Source organism: Argopecten irradians, chromosome 2 (assembly GCF_041381155.1).
Source record: "Argopecten irradians isolate NY chromosome 2, Ai_NY, whole genome shotgun sequence".
Classification (NCBI taxonomy): Eukaryota; Metazoa; Mollusca; class Bivalvia; order Pectinida; family Pectinidae; genus Argopecten; species Argopecten irradians.
Genome location: NC_091135.1, coordinates 55234248 through 55251672, shown reverse-complemented (window position 1 = coordinate 55251672; position 17425 = coordinate 55234248). Strand labels below are relative to the sequence as shown.

General features: G+C 36.3%; 1 protein-coding gene across 1 annotated transcript; it reads right to left on the bottom strand.

The window, feature by feature from the left end:
• Positions 1-1621: 1621 nt before the first annotated feature.
• Positions 1622-16187, bottom strand: LOC138315993 (uncharacterized). The gene is made up of 5 exons (XM_069257449.1): positions 15782-16187; positions 11228-11375; positions 9309-9529; positions 6534-6565; positions 1622-4275 (listed from the first exon to the last, which is right to left on the bottom strand). The coding sequence occupies exons 1-5, from the start codon at positions 15864-15866 to the stop codon at positions 3823-3825; spliced, it is 939 nt and encodes a 312-aa protein (XP_069113550.1). The 5' UTR covers positions 15867-16187; the 3' UTR covers positions 1622-3822.
• Between the last annotated feature and the right edge of the window lie 1238 nt (positions 16188-17425).

Sequence of the window (17425 nt, the reverse complement as noted above, 5' to 3'; positions counted from 1 at the left end):
TGTTTGTTCTATTTTCATAATAAGCAATTTGTTTTGAGACATTGTTATAAGAACAATCCAATTAAATTTGTTGCTTGCACTTTACGTTACAATGGATGCTTTAAATAAAACTGAAACTTAAAAAATCGTTCAATATCATGAATAGTTATAAGTTTACGATTGTTTAACGAAGTCAAATGTATGAAATGTCTCTAATACTTAGAATATGATTATATGGATGGAGTTAAAAACGTCCTCTGAAATCGATTACTATCTTCAATGAAGTCGACATTGAAAACGTCTAAGTAGCAACAAGAAACCTAGCAGTATGGTTATCCTCCACCTATATAAGTCATATGATACATATAAAAAGAAATACATGTAGCTTGATAAAAAACGGTTTACTTTGAAGTTGGGCGTTGCTTTTCTGTAGGCTTCATATGAGTCTCTGTACAATGGGGACAACCTACGTCACCGGAAGTGATATCGGGCACACAAAAACAATGCAAAAACGCCCGCTTCAAGATGAAAATCGGCTGAAATTATGACATAAAAGCAATGCATCTTCTAAACCTATAGTGCGTCAAAGACAGTGTATTGTTGGAGATTCTATGAAGCTATTAAATATCGTCAAACTAGCTCAGATAATGCAAACACCTCGACACAATATTTTTCGACAGCAGGGATATCGGTCACATTTTATTCAATAATAATTTCACAGAGTCTCTAACAATACACTGTCTTTGACGCACGATAGGTTTAGAAGATGCATTGCTTTTATGTCATGATTTCAGCCGATTTTCATCTTGAAGCGGGCGTTTTTTCATTGTTTTTGTGTGCCCGATATCACTTCCGGTGACGTAGGTTGTCCCCATTGCTGTATACATGTTATTGGTCACATACGCATTGTCGTCAATAGCGGTAGTAAAATTTAAGTATACGGTTAGCCTTGCTATTTTTAGTTTACTCTTCGGACTATGTGGCCTGTTCTTCTCGACCTTACCTTAAAATTTTTTAGATAAAATGTACGGGATCCCACTGAAAACCAATGTGATCGTTGTACATAGGAACAGATCCATCAAGGAATATGTCAATATATCTTCTTAGGAAAGCTATTGATTTGATCGACGTGTCATAGTTGTTTAACATGTTACAAAGATATAATAGTGGTCTAAGTTTAGATAAAACAAGTTAGTGATTGAAAAATCGTGTTTTCTCCGCGCCACATTAACGTGTATTTCTATAGAATCGGGTATTAGCTGTTTTCAGTTGATACATTATTCCGAGTTTCTTCTTTATGTTTCGCACAAACAATGTTTGGTATCTCATCTTTCATTGCGATGAATATAGAATCCTCTATCATCAAACTAAAATCGAGCGGTAGCTGAGGCTATCAAACCTGAAACTATACTTTATTGATTAACTCAACTTTTCTAATTTTAAAGTTATAAAGCGTAAGCGGAATAACGACCATTACAATCCATGTAAAAGCTACCTTGATTGTTGTGGCTAAAATGATTGACGAAATCCGGATATATTGGATTCACACATAGATATTTCAATTAAGTTTAATGGTTGTCTGAACAAAAATAATCTGTGTAATTCAGTAATTCAGAAAGAAAAAGAAAAAACAACAGAAATATAACACCAACATACTTTTATTTGAAACAAAACGAAATCTAGCACAGCAGGTAGATAAATCACAAAATCTAAAGTATTTTTTTTCATATTTACATGTATTCATTTTCTTGGAAATATCACTTTAAATGCTGAAAAATATTTTATTGACAACGTAATTAATTTATCGCAAACAGATGTAATTCAACTAATAAATCGAACCTTCTTTTTAAATCCTCGACTTCTATGTTACTAGAGAGATTTTAAATCTCTCACAAATATCTCGATATAATTCCAATAATTTTTAACGTCTCTAACGCAATAGATAATATTGAAATATGACATTAATATGATTAATATTAAGCAATAAACAAACTTCCACATTTGAACATTATGTCCATACTATTTTCCTGAATGAAGAAAAATACACTACCAACATTTATTTGAATATACGAGTAATCTATGTAATATCAAGTATGACTGATAACATTTAAGGCCCAATATCCGTATTTTTCTTATTTTTTTCATGATTTAAAAGAATGTTGAAAAAAAATCCTGTTGTAAATCATGCAGAGACAAGACTAAATCGAAGTCAAGATGAACGATTATGATTTGGAATATTTGGATAAAAATCAAATAAATATTGAACATCGCTAGGTGGGTCCCACTCAGTCAAACAAGCCGAAGTTAGCCGACATTGTAACGTCATTGCCGAGAACGTCATGTGACTACCGTAACTACGTAACGTCTGTCCGAACTCTTCCGAAAACGGGTCATGAACTTTCAGACTTCCGTTCGGCAATAATCGTAACTTCTATGGCGACCAGGTTAAAATGAAGGCATGTTTACATGTATCGACTTTCAACAACTGCTATACCAAAGTTTAAAAAAAAACATTATAAATATTCTTTAATATAACTTAATTTCATCTATATCTACTAATACTAACAATATCGGAGTCGAATTTAACTTGAATTTTTGTTGATAGTTGCGTATAATGTGGCTTTAAAGATGTTTAAAGGACTCTTTTGAATAATGTTTAACTGGGAAAATGATGTGATTTGATGTGATCTTGATGTTAAGTCCTATCTATATGGTAATATAAGGGTGAATCTTACCAACATTATAGCGAAACCTTATCGATACATATCAAATTGATCCTGATCAGAACACCAGAGTTTCCCTTACAGGGGAACACAAACATATATCAGAAATATAGTCGCCTTGTACGACTATGCAATTGAGGTGACAATCCTAACGCTCTATCTGAAGGGCAAAAAAAAATGTATCGACAAATCGTATAATGTTAAGTGACGGCTAATACATGCGACTCTTAACCATACTTTCATATGCAAATAGAAGCATTCTTTATCAACTTGAAGTTAACAATAACAATGGAAAGGTAGAAAAGAGAGTTCGTCGCTCTTTAGGAGTAAATCAAGGACTTCTACACCAATCTTGAACAACAAAGAGGAAAAATCTAGGATTTTTTTTCTAAAATACAATGTCTTTTGGTAACAAACCAACATTTTACCTATATAGCAATACTTATTATCATTATGGGTTTTTCTGAATGTAGAAGTCCAATAAGGCACGGTCGATAAGAATGACATCTAAGCATTGCCCCCAAGTATAAATAAAATCATATAATATCATTATGAATTGTAAATGAATAATTCTAGATGAATAAAACTCGTTTAAAAGGGAATTACCGAGAGGATACTTACCCTTAGTCGTGTGTATGAATCTTATGAAGTGAAAATCAAAACTAAAACTGACATTGCACTCTAATACACATTAAAGACAAAACACAAGACAACTGTATGATTAAAAATACGTAATTAGAAAAACTGACGAAATGCTGTTGCGTATATATCTTAATTTATAATTTCGTGAATCGATAGCCGAATCTTTCCTCTCCCGACACTGCAAGGTGATAGGGGTCTATCTACCGATGAGCAGAGAATTTCAAATATGAAATATTACGTATAAGAAAAACTGACGAATAGCTGTCAATTTGTTTTTATTTTTTACTTATTTGACTTTGTTAATTTTATTTTTTGCCACAAAACAAAATCCACATAAAAGTGTCACATTCGAGTACAAAGAGCAAGTTCTAGAAAATATGTCTGTCAGTGCTGCTATTTCAAGACTAGTTCTATTTCGCATTTAATTTAGCGGACGTTTTCAGTATGCAGACATGGTTTGCTAATGCTGTCTCCTTTTTCACATAAATCCGAACGCCTCATTACTACCGTCCTTTGATGAGGGCAAGCTGTCGTTGATGCTGACTGAGCGGCCCGAAGATGCGCTGTTTGGTTTGGATGGGATGTCGTCAAACTCCGCTGCACCAATACCTATAACTGTAGGAGCTGTCTTGGGCTTTTGTGGAAAATCGTCGACAGTCGATCCATGGCCAGCCATCATTGGATTATCGTAGCCCGTAGTTTTGGATTTGGTGAAGGCAGGCTGGCGCGGATTGGGTTCGGCCTTGTTGCTTCGTGCGGCACTGACGCTGTATGTGGCGACTTTTACAGGGTCCAGCTTCTTCCTCAGCTTGGCATTAGAGAAGAAGCAGCACCAACACATCAGAATGCAGAGAGCGCAGAGAAATCCAAACACCAAGAACCCAATGGTAAGGCCAGTGATCATCTCGTATGGGCTTCCGTAGCTCGAAGACTGTGGTTAGAGTATAAAGAGATACGGTATAAAATTTGTAAATACAAAAAATAATGTATAGCAATAAAAGTAAAGTAGAAAATATTAATTAGTTGTGAGCAGCGATGGTCCCTTGCAATTGCAAAGTCAATTGCAGAATTGCTTTTATAAACAAGTTCATGTAAAGAGCATGTTATAACAAATATTAACAGCTTATTTGGGTAAATATAGTTTACTTGCACAACTATCGATTACAAAGTATTTATCTGTCATTATTCGGGGTTTTTAACAAAACTCCTCAATGTTTTATTGACAAAAAATGTATAATAGTAATATCTGTTTGATTAAATTGACGTCCTATTAACAACCAGGGTCATTTTAGGACGGTTTCTCCATGTATGCAGTGTGTTTTGAGATACTGCGGTATATTCGTGTTACGTCTTATTGTAATAGAGGAATTATTGCCCCTTTTCCGTCTTGTTGTAATAGAGGAAATTATAATTGACATTTTTAAAGTGCTATTTCACTGAAACATGCCACCAAAGACACCAAACAAGCACATTCAACCCAGCCATATGGCTAAACCAATGCTGAGCGCCCAGCAGGAGCAGAAACTACTACAGACTATGGTGTGTCTCGGATAGAGGACAGAGCCCAGAGCCTTCCTTACAGAGCTCAAAAGAAGGCCCAAAGTGAGGCGATGTCAAAGAAGACGTAAGGAAGAATAACGAAAATAAGGAAAAAAAGAACAGGCAAGATCATAAATTTAGTCGCCTTTTACTATCATGCAATAGGGACAGCAGGTACATTTCTATGCCCTATCTTCAGGGCTGTAAACGTATTTAAAACAAAGCGAATATTAGCTTCAAACATCGGAGTGTATTGTAGTGATATACATATTTATTTACGGATTGTCAATTTTGTTGCTTGAATTGAGTGATGAAGAAGTTTACATAGTGTAAATGAAGCACAATGTGAAACAGGAGATGGAATATATATCTGCTGTTAATAAAATAAATCTGAATAAGTTTCTTAATCAGAAATGATTTGTTCATCGGATCATTGTTCGCGTTCGTGATTCAAAACAATTTGAAATAAGAAAATTATGTTTTTATACATTTAATTTAGTATACAACGTCATTAAACTATTGCATAGATACGATATTGTTAAGATGTCGACACGGATCACTAATGTAACATAGCTGCAATGAAATTACGTGATAGAAAACTGGAAGTTAATGACAATTCAATTTACGTTACCAGTCTTTGATCGTAAAATGTCGTATTTATTAGTGATTACTGTATTGATCACTGATGTTTAGAGTGTTTGCTAATTAAGATAAATAACACTTGATACATTGAAACCAATCCCAATGTTGGTTTCCTGAACCCAGCAGAGTAATATCTAGTTCAACCTTCATGAATTTCTTTAATTCGTAATTTTCACCATGCTGATAGCTTTATGTGGCCAATCATGTTGGCAGTTTTCATGGGACAAATAATAATCCAAAATACTTTCATACATATGATTGTAAGATAGCTTTAAAATATAAGATATCTTTTGAAACGGTACGTTTCCGATGTGCTTTATATTTAATTTCTTTTAAAGGTAATAAGATATGCTATTAAAGATATATTCCAAAAGCTACCGAGAAATCGCATATAATTTGGATGTATTATACAACATCGTTGTACTATGATCGAGTGACAACACTACTTACCATGGAGAGTGCTATAAAAGAGATGATATTGCGAAACGAAAATTCATAGGAAGCAAATGTACCACAATACGAATACGGATGAAAGTTTTATATAAAAATGAGACAGATTTCTATTCAGATCAAGTTTTTGGTTTTAAATGGAATTTAAGTTAAATAGAGAAATGTTGACACAGAAAGACTAATCCAAATATTACTACATATACTCACCATTTTTATGGTCTACAAATAAAAATTATCAATAGAATATGATAAAAAACAGAATGAATATCAAAAAAGTCAAATTAGTTTTCTTCATAACAATAACGTTAGAATAACATAATACGAAAAATATTTACGTAATTTAGTAACACAATCTTACAAAAATGGATGTTAAATTGTAACATTGGTAATTGGTTAGCTTTCCCTGTTACGGACACTAGTTTCAAGCAAGTCAAACGTAACACGTTACGTTATACATGTATACTTTTAGCACGAAACGCTCACATATGGTGATCGCTATTTGGTACTAAATACACTTGTATTTGGTATACAGTATAATACAGATATATAATTACGTACCACAGGTGGAGCAGGTGTGGTGGTAGGAAAGACTGGAAAATAAACACAAAATAGTGAAAGTAACGTAAAAGCACCAAATAACTAATCTGGGGTCTTTGAATATTTGTATTGTGGTGATATATTTTACAATTATAAAACTTCCAATTTCATAGTTTGGAAGGGAAACATAATTGAATACCACATTGTTTTACTTGTTTGTTATTCACTTTGTAAATTACCGGTGACCTTACGGCCGATGTCTTCTCTTTTGATAGACAAGTAGGCTAAGGATAAGTAGGCCTGCATATTTATAATCATTCCAAAATTAACAATAAAATACCCTGACAAAGATAATGATTTTGTCTGTGGTAACATTAGGAGAAATCAATAAAAACATTAAAATTGCTCAACCTGACATAGTAATCCTGGATTATAACCTGATCTACTTTTATGTTGGATACATTGGTCGATCAAATTCAATCACAATGACAAACGTGCATACGTTGCTAAGCAAAAACCAATCTTATATAATTGACAAAAACGTGTTACATCCGGGGTGCAATGTCGTTAAAGCTATCATGAACAACGCATCTATACAATTATTCATGGCATGGTATTATTAACTGTTGCCATACCCCAAAATGGAAATCAATCAATATATAATTATGTTCATAAATATTTGGCAGGTGGTCGTATATATACACGGGTATTGAAAACTTGAATTTCTTGGCTTGGTCGTGTTTGATTCTTCCTTAACTAGATACTATGTTGTAATCAATGATTTTCGGTTTTTGGCTTTGCCCACACTTAATCCGGATCTGTTTGGACAGTAGAAGACGTTTACTCTGCTGAAACATCAGGTTTTATTCCATTTAGTCTCCATGGTATATATATTTTTATTTATTTACCACCATTCTATAACCATTCTATGTTAGTTTTAAATGGTTATTGCTTGGCGTACATGATATGCACTATTCATAGGAGACTAATCTTATGCATGGTAAATAGACCCAGTGGTTCCAAAGATATTATTGTGAAAGTGCGTTTTAAATGCTTATACTATTTAGAGCTAAATGTCTGGGTAGTTTTTTAGTTTCAAAATTTTAATAATTAATTTTTCTTTGTTTCTGGCTTTCTGATTGGCCGATTCATTTTTTCATTACACGATGAAAAAAATATCCGAGAATGGCGCGGAAACCCGACGTTATCGTAACGTCACGATAAAAAATTGACGTTGCATATTGATTTGGAAAAAAAAATCCCTTGGAAAAAAATCAATGGAATCGTAAACGTATCTCATTTTATAAAGTAGCCTGGAAAATAAATTATAAGCATTGAAGTCACTATTTTTTAATTCCATCGGGTTATGAAATAAATTTTGTTTGCAATTCTTAAATGAAAATTACATTTTTATACTTATCTTTTAATTTTTTTTCATAATGATTCATTTATTGTATTCTATTTATAATTTTATCAAAATTTATTACAAGTTCTGTTCCCCTTCCCCCAAGAATGTTTGTGGCCAAATTTGGTTACATTCCATTCAGAACTCTATGACAAGTAGCGATTTAAAGGATTTACCTCTATTTCCCCTATTGGGCCCTGCCCCTCCTGCCCCTGGGGGATCAGAGCCAAAATTTATACAAGTTCTGTTCCCCTTCCCCCCAAGGATGTTTGTGGCTAATTTTGGTTACAATCCATGCAAAACTCTGGGACAAGTAGCGATTTAAAAGGGATTTACCTCTATTTCCCCTATTGGGCCCCACCCCTCCTGCCCCGGGGGGTCAGAGCCAAAATTTATACAAGTTCTGTTCCCCCTCCCCCAAGGATATTTGTGGCCAAATTGGTTACAATCCATGCAGAACTCCAGGGACAAGTAGTGATTTAAAGGATTTACCTCTATTTCCCCTATTGGGCCCCGCCCCTCCCTGCCCCCGGGGGACCAGAGCCAAAATTTATACAAGTTCTGTTCCCCTTCCCCCAAGAATGTTTGTGGCCAAATTTGGTTACATTCCATTCAGAACTCTATGAAAAGTAGCGATTTAAAGGATTTACCTCTATTTCCCCTATTGGGCCCTGCCCCTCCTGCCCCTGGGGGATCAGAGCCAAAATTTATACAAGTTCTGTTCCCTTCCCCCAAGGATGTTTGTGGCTAATTTGGTTACAATCCATGCAAAACTCTGGGACAAGTAGCGATTTAAAGGATTTACCTCTATTTCCCCTATTGGGCCCCGCCCCTCCTGCCCCGGGGGGGTCAGAGCCAAAATTTATACAAGTTCTGTTCCCCCTCCCACAAGGATGTTTGTGGCCAAATTTGGTTTACAATCCATGCAGAACTCTATGACTAGTAGCGATTTAAAGGAAATGTTGACGGACGGACGGACGGACGGACGGACGACAGACGACGGACGACGGACGACGGACGCCGCGCCATGACATAAGCTCACCGGCCCTTCGGGCCAGGTGAGCTAAAAACATTAAATTTATTCATATCTTTTTTCAGATTTCCATTGATTGTGACAGATCAGAAAGTACCACTTTGGGGGTTGATTGTGTCCTGTACATAGCAAATTACATGTAGTTAATTATAACCTACCCTTCATATAGGGATACATATCGGACATCCATCAGGGTGTTTATAGTAAAAAGGCCAGGAAACTTATTCTGGTGAAATACTAACGATCGATCGTCTTTTAACCTTTGATTGGCCATTTTGCTGTATGAATGGTCGATTTTCAATGTCAATCGACCACAAGACCACGTTACACGACTGACTAATATATAATTACAGCTTACTTTCCTTGCTGCACGCGTAGAATAGTTCATATGTACAGTCGACGGTTCTGAAGTTAAGGTACCCGTCCACTGCCATCACCACACAGGGTCTCAATGTCGGATTGAATGGTTCGTTGAAGTACCACTTTGTCCATGTCATTTCCTCGCCATCCACCCAGAAAAACTTGTCCAGGCTAGCGTTGTAGTAGAGACCAATGTATACATCCCTTTGCGGCATACGCCTGAAAGGAAATGATAAAGAAGAAAAAAACTCGATATCGATTGTTTTATCAAGTACCACAGTTTCTCTTTAGCAAATCGTCACAGTCATCCATGTTTATTTTTTCCAATCAGTTTTGATCCGCATAAAAACATCTGAACTAATCTTCAAATAAAATGATGTAATTTTAGGGAAAATATCGCATATTCACCTGAAAAAAACTAATCATAATATAATGTGAAACATACTCGGTAATCTCGTGATTTTGCCACAAAAATGTGGTTTCATATTGTTAGATAAGCGCATGGTTACTATCTGAGTTGACATTATTCTATAGGGAATTTTGGGTTGAGATGTCAAAATCATGTGATTTTTACTTTTTATTCATTTGAATATTACCTAAAATTACTAAAACACATTTGACATATTAAAAGACATTTTAAATAAAAAGCTGTTTTTTTATTATTTTTTTTTATTCATTTCTCCAGTGAACCATTCTCTTATTTGATGAAAGTATAATAATAATTACAAAAAGTGACAAATTTATTTTAATTTTTAATAATTTGGATTGATATCAAACAAATGACCCGACAGTAATTGTGAACAGAAAAGGTGATACATCATCGATTAATTCTTTATCATGCTACACGTATCATAACCACATTCACTCACATACATCGTACAATCTTCAACAACATATTTTGCTAAAATATCACAAACGCATAAGCATCATGAGACACAACCGAAAGATAAATAATCTCTATTATCTAACCTCTATATGTATATTCCCTCTGTATTGCATAGTTATCTGCCCTTGTGGGTAGGTGTTGATTTCGACGTCATTTGTCGAGCCTAACATCATACTTTTCAGAGAAAACGACGCGATTTTAGCACAAAAAACAATGACGTCAATGAATAGCTACCCGCCATCTTGTGGTGTTTTGTGAATCGAAAACGCGACAAGTCGATATTTTATCTGTTATATCTCCGGTTGTTGCAGTTTGAAACCATGACAACTCGACAAGGCGACAACACGAGATGACCGCTATCAGCAACCATACACAAGGAAGGTAACTTTGTAATTCTAGTATGCAAAGACGGATTAATTAAGCATTGATGTCACTATTTTCTAATTTTATCGGGGTATAAAAAAAATGTTTGCAAACTGTGTGAATCCGCGTAGCGGATTCTCACAAAAGTTTGGAAACATTTTTTTTTCATACCCCGATAAAATTAAAAAATAGTGACATCAATACTTAAAATTAATTTTATACTCTATTTGATAAAATGAAGTATGTTTAAATGTAACATTATAGTGTTTTTTCAAAGGATTCTTTTTTCCGAATCAATACGCAACGTCAATGTCTCTATTGTGACGTCACGATAACGTCGAGGTTTCGCGCCATCCTCGGGTTTTTTTTTCCATAGTGGTATGCAAAAAAAATATTGGCCAATCAGGAAGCCAGATTTGGTATGAAAACAAAGAAAAATTAATTATATGATTATGATATGATTTCCTTTCTTCCTCTTAAACTCATACACGATCTAGACAAGTTTGCGGTCTTTTATACTATTGGGTACATAGATAAATATTTGTTGCTGTGGAATTAAAATAGGAAAATTGTTTAAACCTGTTATTAGAGACGTTTGTAATTCAATAAACGGACGATATAGAATGATAGCAGTAATATAAATATTATTCGTAAAATCCATACTGCACCTTAAACCATGAGTGAGGATGTCGTGGGCCTGATCCCACTTCTCCTGGCTGTCCACCTTGGCCAGCTGAAGACCAATACTTGAGCAGTTTTGTTCCAGATGTACATGAGGATACATTGTCTCGAACACCGTGAAGTTGTACTGTCCCACTAAACAACACAACACACAAAGCTTTTAGTAAAATAGAACTAATCAAATCAACCAGCGTGATAATGTTAGATCACACTGATATACCTCATATAAATTCATCCTCAAAAGTTCACTTCAAAAACATTGAAAAACCTCTAGAAACTTTACTCGAGCAATGATACAGATTAGACGTTGGGAAATTCTCTTTAAAATTTATGATTGTCGAAAAAAAGTCAGTGCGAGCCACTAAGTAGTAATCATCGAAAAATGGAGAGGAACAATTAAGCTTCTACTCTAAAGGACTTGCATGACGATAAATGGAAATCTAAGTTAAGAGTTATGTGATAACCCAAAGACAAATTTCCCTTAGCAAGTAAACGGAAGAGGGAAAAAATCCCAGCGATTTTAAGATACGGTCAGAGTTTAACAGATATCATTAAAAAACTATATACGTTAGTTACTAAATAGAACTTCTTTGTTACTATTTACTTTGATACTATGATGGTCTATACAAGTCAGTAACACAAAGGGGTTAGACATGTCTGTAGAATATACTGAAGACCATCGTTCTTTGCAGGCTATTTATTTTAGCAAACAGAGTAAATTTCAGAAAAATCATCTCTGCGAATTAATATCTACATCATAGATATTGAAAGGAATTTCAGTTCAATTTTTAATTATGCGAATGTTAATCTTCGCCAAGTTGTTTTAAAATGGATATCATGAAAAAACTACAGTGAAGTTAGTTTACAGTAAAGATGTAAACTGAGTGGGGAAAATCACATGAGTACATATGAATAGGGACTTAATATTCTTCATTTATAAGAGTGTATAGTAAAGAAAACTCATTCGTATATCCTGATGAAATTACTTTAAAACTTTTGTTTAAAAAAATGGTTCGCGTGCGTTTAAAATAAGCTTCCAGTGTTGTGCAAACAATCCAAACGATCCAGAACTAAAGATTGCTTAACTTCTTTTAATAAATAGGTTGAGTCAAAACCCAATGGAAATCACAACAGAAACAAACCCACATTAAAGCTATAATTCTAATATTTTTATCGGAAATAAACAAAAATGTATCAGGTTATTGGCTATCAGAAAAATGTTTCTTGTTATTGAGCAGATCCAATTTTACAAGCATGACGCATACATTTTTTCTACATGTATAAAGAATCTCGTCAAGGAGTATGTCTTCTGTAAGGAAAAGACAAACCAAAAAGTTGTCGGAACGATATCTGGTGGGTTGAACAAATGACAAAATCAAACATGAATATGTTTGGATGACAACAGGAAAAATATTATAAATGATAAATGATAGGCCTAGTCTAACCTCAAATCGGTATACATTATTCTAAAAGAATTGAAACAAATCTGAATAAGAATGAAAAGAAAGCAAATGCCAGAATGAAAACATGAAACGTGGAGCTTGAAAGGAAACCTATTGATGGAAGCTTAGATGGGAAACAGATGATTGCGAAGCAGTTTTAATGCATAGTCATTACACATAAGGGAATGTTGAATTTACATGAAATGGAAATAACTGCGAACTTTTGTTGACATTATTGACCGCCTCTTTCCATTAGATCTATAGAATTTGAAGTTATAGCAGAATAAACTCCCGATCGATAGCAAGTTTTAATGCAGTCATCAAGAAAGTAAATTTCACAATCTTTGAGATTAAAGCCACTCACGCTGTATATGATAAAGTGATGTTGCATTATAGGATACTGAAAATCAATGACGTATTCCTGATTAAATATCTTTGCTGCAATTGAAATATGCTCTGGTATTGAGAGCACATTAACTAAACCAAGCCTGAGGCCGGATAAAAAGACATTTTCCTATAGATAATATATCCCTGATGAAAATCTGAGCTACACCCTGGACGTACCTTGGTGTGGCGAGACTGAGCTACACCCTGGACGTACCTTGGTGTGGCGAGACTGAGCTACACCCTGGACGTACCTTGGTGTGGCGAGACACACCCTGGATGTACCTTGGTGTGGCGAGACTGAGCTACACCCTGGACGTACCTTGGTGTGGCGAGACTGAGCTACACCCTGGACGTACCTTGGTGTGGCGAGACTGAGCTACACCCTGGACGTACCTCGGTGTGGCGAGACTGAGCTACACCCTGGACGTACCTCGAGTACTGGCGAGGGTGTGGCGAGATGAGCTACACCCTGGACGTACCTCGGTGTGGCGAGACTGAGCTACACCCTGGACGTACCTCGGTGTGGCGAGACTGAGCTACGCCCTGGACGTACCTCGGTGTGGCGAGACTGAGCTACACCCTGGACGTACCTCGGTGTGGCGAGACTGAGCTACACCCTGGACGTACCTTGGTGTGGCGAGACTGAGCTACATGCTGGACGTACCTTGGTGAGGCGAGACTGAGCTACACCCTGGACGTACCTTGGTGTGGCGAGACTGAGCTACACCCTGGACGTACCTTGGTGAGGCGAGACTGAGCTACACCCTGGACGTACCTCGGTGTGGCGAGACTGAGCTACACCCTGGACGTACCTCGGTGTTGCGAGACTGAGCTACACCCTGGACGTACCTTGGTGTTGCGAGACTGAGCTACACCCTGGACGTACCTTGGTGTGGCGAGACTGAGCTACACCCTGGACGTACCTTGGTGTGGCGAGACTGAGCTACACCCTGGACGTACCTTGGTGTGGCGAGACTGAACTACACCCTGGATGTACCTTGGTGTGGGGAGACTGAGCTACACCCTGGACGTACCTCGGTGTTGCGAGACTGAGCTACACCCTGGACGTACCTTGGTGTGGGGAGACTCAGCTACACCCTGGACGTACCTCGGTGTTGCGAGACTGAGCTACACCCTGGACGTACCTTGGTGTGGCGAGACTGAGCTACACCCTGGACGTACCTCGGTGTGGCGAGACTGAGCTACACCCTGGACGTACCTTGGTGTGGCGAGACTGAGCTACACCCTGGACGTACCTTGGTGTGGCGAGACTGAGCTACACCCTGGACGTACCTTGGTGTGGCGAGACTGAGCTACACCCTGGACGTACCTTGGTGTGGCGAGACTGAGCTACACCCTGGACGTACCTCGGTGTGGCGAGACTGAGCTACACCCTGGATGTACCTTGGTGTGGCGAGACTGAGCTACACCCTGGACGTACCTTGGTGTGGCGAGACAAACTGTATAATGATAAGTAGACGTATGTTACATATTAAAGCGGGTGTCATTCTAAATACCCTGAAGGCTATTAATTACAAAGTAACAGTAGTATCCAATATACTGTTAGTGCACTACAGTTTTAGCCTATCTTCAATTATTCTCAGTTAAAGTGGGTTACCATATGATAAACTATTACCTAGATTATTTACCATGAACTCACTACAGATATATAAGACAAATACGGTAATGCCTATGTTTTATATTCAGAACTTACTTCAATGATTTAAACGATAATGGATAATGAGACATCAATTAAAGTACTTACGTGTAAATGGTTTATAAACATTAAGTCGTTAGAAATATATTTCACTAAACCTTACGTCCGATTCTTAGGGCAATATCCATATTTTCATGTTTACAAGAAGGAATACAAAACTCGAATCAAATTGCGGACGTGGACTAAAACATTTTATCCGTGATCATGTTTATTTTCACTGGTAATCAAAATTTTTGATGTGGCTTAATGACAGATTGACACATATGTATATTAGTGAAATACTAATGAAAATGGAAATGGCAATGATAGAGAGAGTTCAGATTACCCAGAGTTCATAATATTATGGTAGATAATTTAGATTTAGTACCAATTTTGCGATATTCTTTACCATTTATTGACAGTTTTTATCCTTTAAGGTAACATCATCTTATTATCCAACGATAAATTTTGTCTGTTTGATTCATTTCAGTAAATTTGACATAGTCAGCAACCTCTAGAAAATTCACAACTGTTTCTAATATTAGATCTCTTTCCTCGTACAGAATGTGGCATTCTATTACAAAATGTACAGTTATGTTATCAACGGTTTGCCACAAAGCTTACAAAAGACGACTACGCTTTCATATCAGAACTAAAATTGATAAGTTCAGCGACTTCCCAGGCGATTTTTTACGTGAGCTTCAATAACAGATGTAACTGAAGTTTATAATGGATACCAGAAATAAGGTGAAGACGGTGTTTTTGTCAGCGTTTCTCTCCATACTCGTTCTTCTCGTGACAATGTGTAACATTTCACACGCATTTCACCACCATGGGCTTTTCTGGCATATCACAGTAAATCCGACTGATCTAATTTCCACGTTGGTGAAATGCGTGTGAAATGTTCAAACTCGCTCGCTGGCCGCAATTACACATTGTGGTCGAACATCTTGTTATCCACAAAACATGTGACTACTTTCAATAATCATCTTCAGCATTAAACTCCAACAACTTACCGACCATTCCCATACAGACTACGAGGAGTGTCCATACTGTCATCAGACGACCCTCAGAACGTGTTCCTCTCATTCCCTTCGTCATAGTTGTTACACAAGAAATATCAGCACAATGGTTTGCTCCCAAAACTACTTTTTGATCAGGACTTTAAATTAAGAAAATATTTCCTTTGAATCCAATGAACTCCTGAGCACATGCTATCCAAGTCACTACGTCTAACGTCCTATACAACCAGTATGCTGTCGTTTGGCCGCGAACCTAGGTACTGGATCTCCGCGCAAATGAAGCGTACTCTCACTGAATTATATATATCTGTTCCTGGCGAACCGCTACAGAAACTGTTCCGCAGAGACAGGCACAGTCTACCTGTTCCTACATTTGTATCTACCTGTCCTGATCAAAACACCTGTGTCAACTGCAGACGCCGTGTATCATCCAATCACGTGTCGTGTTACAGATGAATAATACACGCCTAGTGGGACAATTAGTTGGTCGATTTTACCTAATCAGTAATATTTTTTTTATAATGAGAATGAGATAGTAGAGTTGAAATGATTTGAATTGAAGGCAACATTCTGCATAAAATTCAATGTTTCTATTTTCTTTTGTTACTTTTTGAGAACTTTTAACTTTACAAATAAAATATTCATATTGAATTTTACGATTTTAAGTGTGAGATGTGTATGTAGTCTTCAGCGTTAGTGTAATATCGCCTTACTTTGAACTAACAACATGGCCATGGTCTTCAGTGTCAAAACCCACAAAGAAAATCGGCATCAGATCGATTTAACAAGGACGATAAATAAACAAACAGAGTGAATTTGTATGGAGATCTCAAAAACAAGAAATATAATCATGTGTTTAAAGGTGGAATAAATTCGTCGGCAATACAGATCATGCAAATCAAGTGACGAAATATACATGAGTATTTGAAGATTCATCGAATTTGCATCAATTCACTCACTTAATTCCGAAAAATTCTTGCTCTGTTATCAGCGTATTTAATGAATATAAGTAGATAATAATAACAACAAAGCGACGATATTTCTAGTCGTGCTCATATATCAACTACTTGGTCAATAATATAAATTATTTCTATCAATTATTTATCTAGGTGCGCCATGATACTAGGGAGACCAATTCAATTCAAACGTCTGTTAATGTCATTTTGATTTATACATGTACTGTTCGTAATAACGATTTTTACACACAGAAATCCCCTACATGACGCATTAATAGACCATTGTAATAAAAGTTATTGGGCCTTACGCGAACAATGAAGGTAAATATAAACATTGGCTTCCGTTTTGTTTACACCCCATTAACACAAGTGGAATCGATAATGAGAACAATCGGTTATATATATCAGTATGTACACTGGAGTCAGACGTTCACATGGTTAGCTTTAAAATCTCCACAGAATAGAATGTTTAAGTTCTTTTTTCTTGTAAAAGATGCGAGTATATCTATCTTGTCGATGGAGAGTCGATACAGTTCTGTACACCTCAGTAAATCTGTGTCAAATGACATTCACATTTCTCAAAACATTCGATCTTTTAGTATTTTATATTGTGTGGGCTTGTAATACTTTCCGGGCTCCTGTGTATTTATACATAAAGATAATAGAAATCATTATTTTTTAA

Bases quoted from the DNA above. Each gene is read 5' to 3' on its own strand.
- LOC138315993 (XM_069257449.1), bottom strand. From the start codon at position 15,866: ATGACGAAGGGAATGAGAGGAACACGTTCTGAGGGTCGTCTGATGACA. The intron at 6,566-9,308 runs GTAAGCTGTAAT...TTTATTTTCCAG, and splicing joins CTACGCGTGCAGCAAGGAAA to TCTTTCCTACCACCACACCT. The intron at 4,276-6,533 runs GTACGTAATTAT...CTCTAACCACAG, and splicing joins CCACACCTGCTCCACCTGTG to TCTTCGAGCTACGGAAGCCC.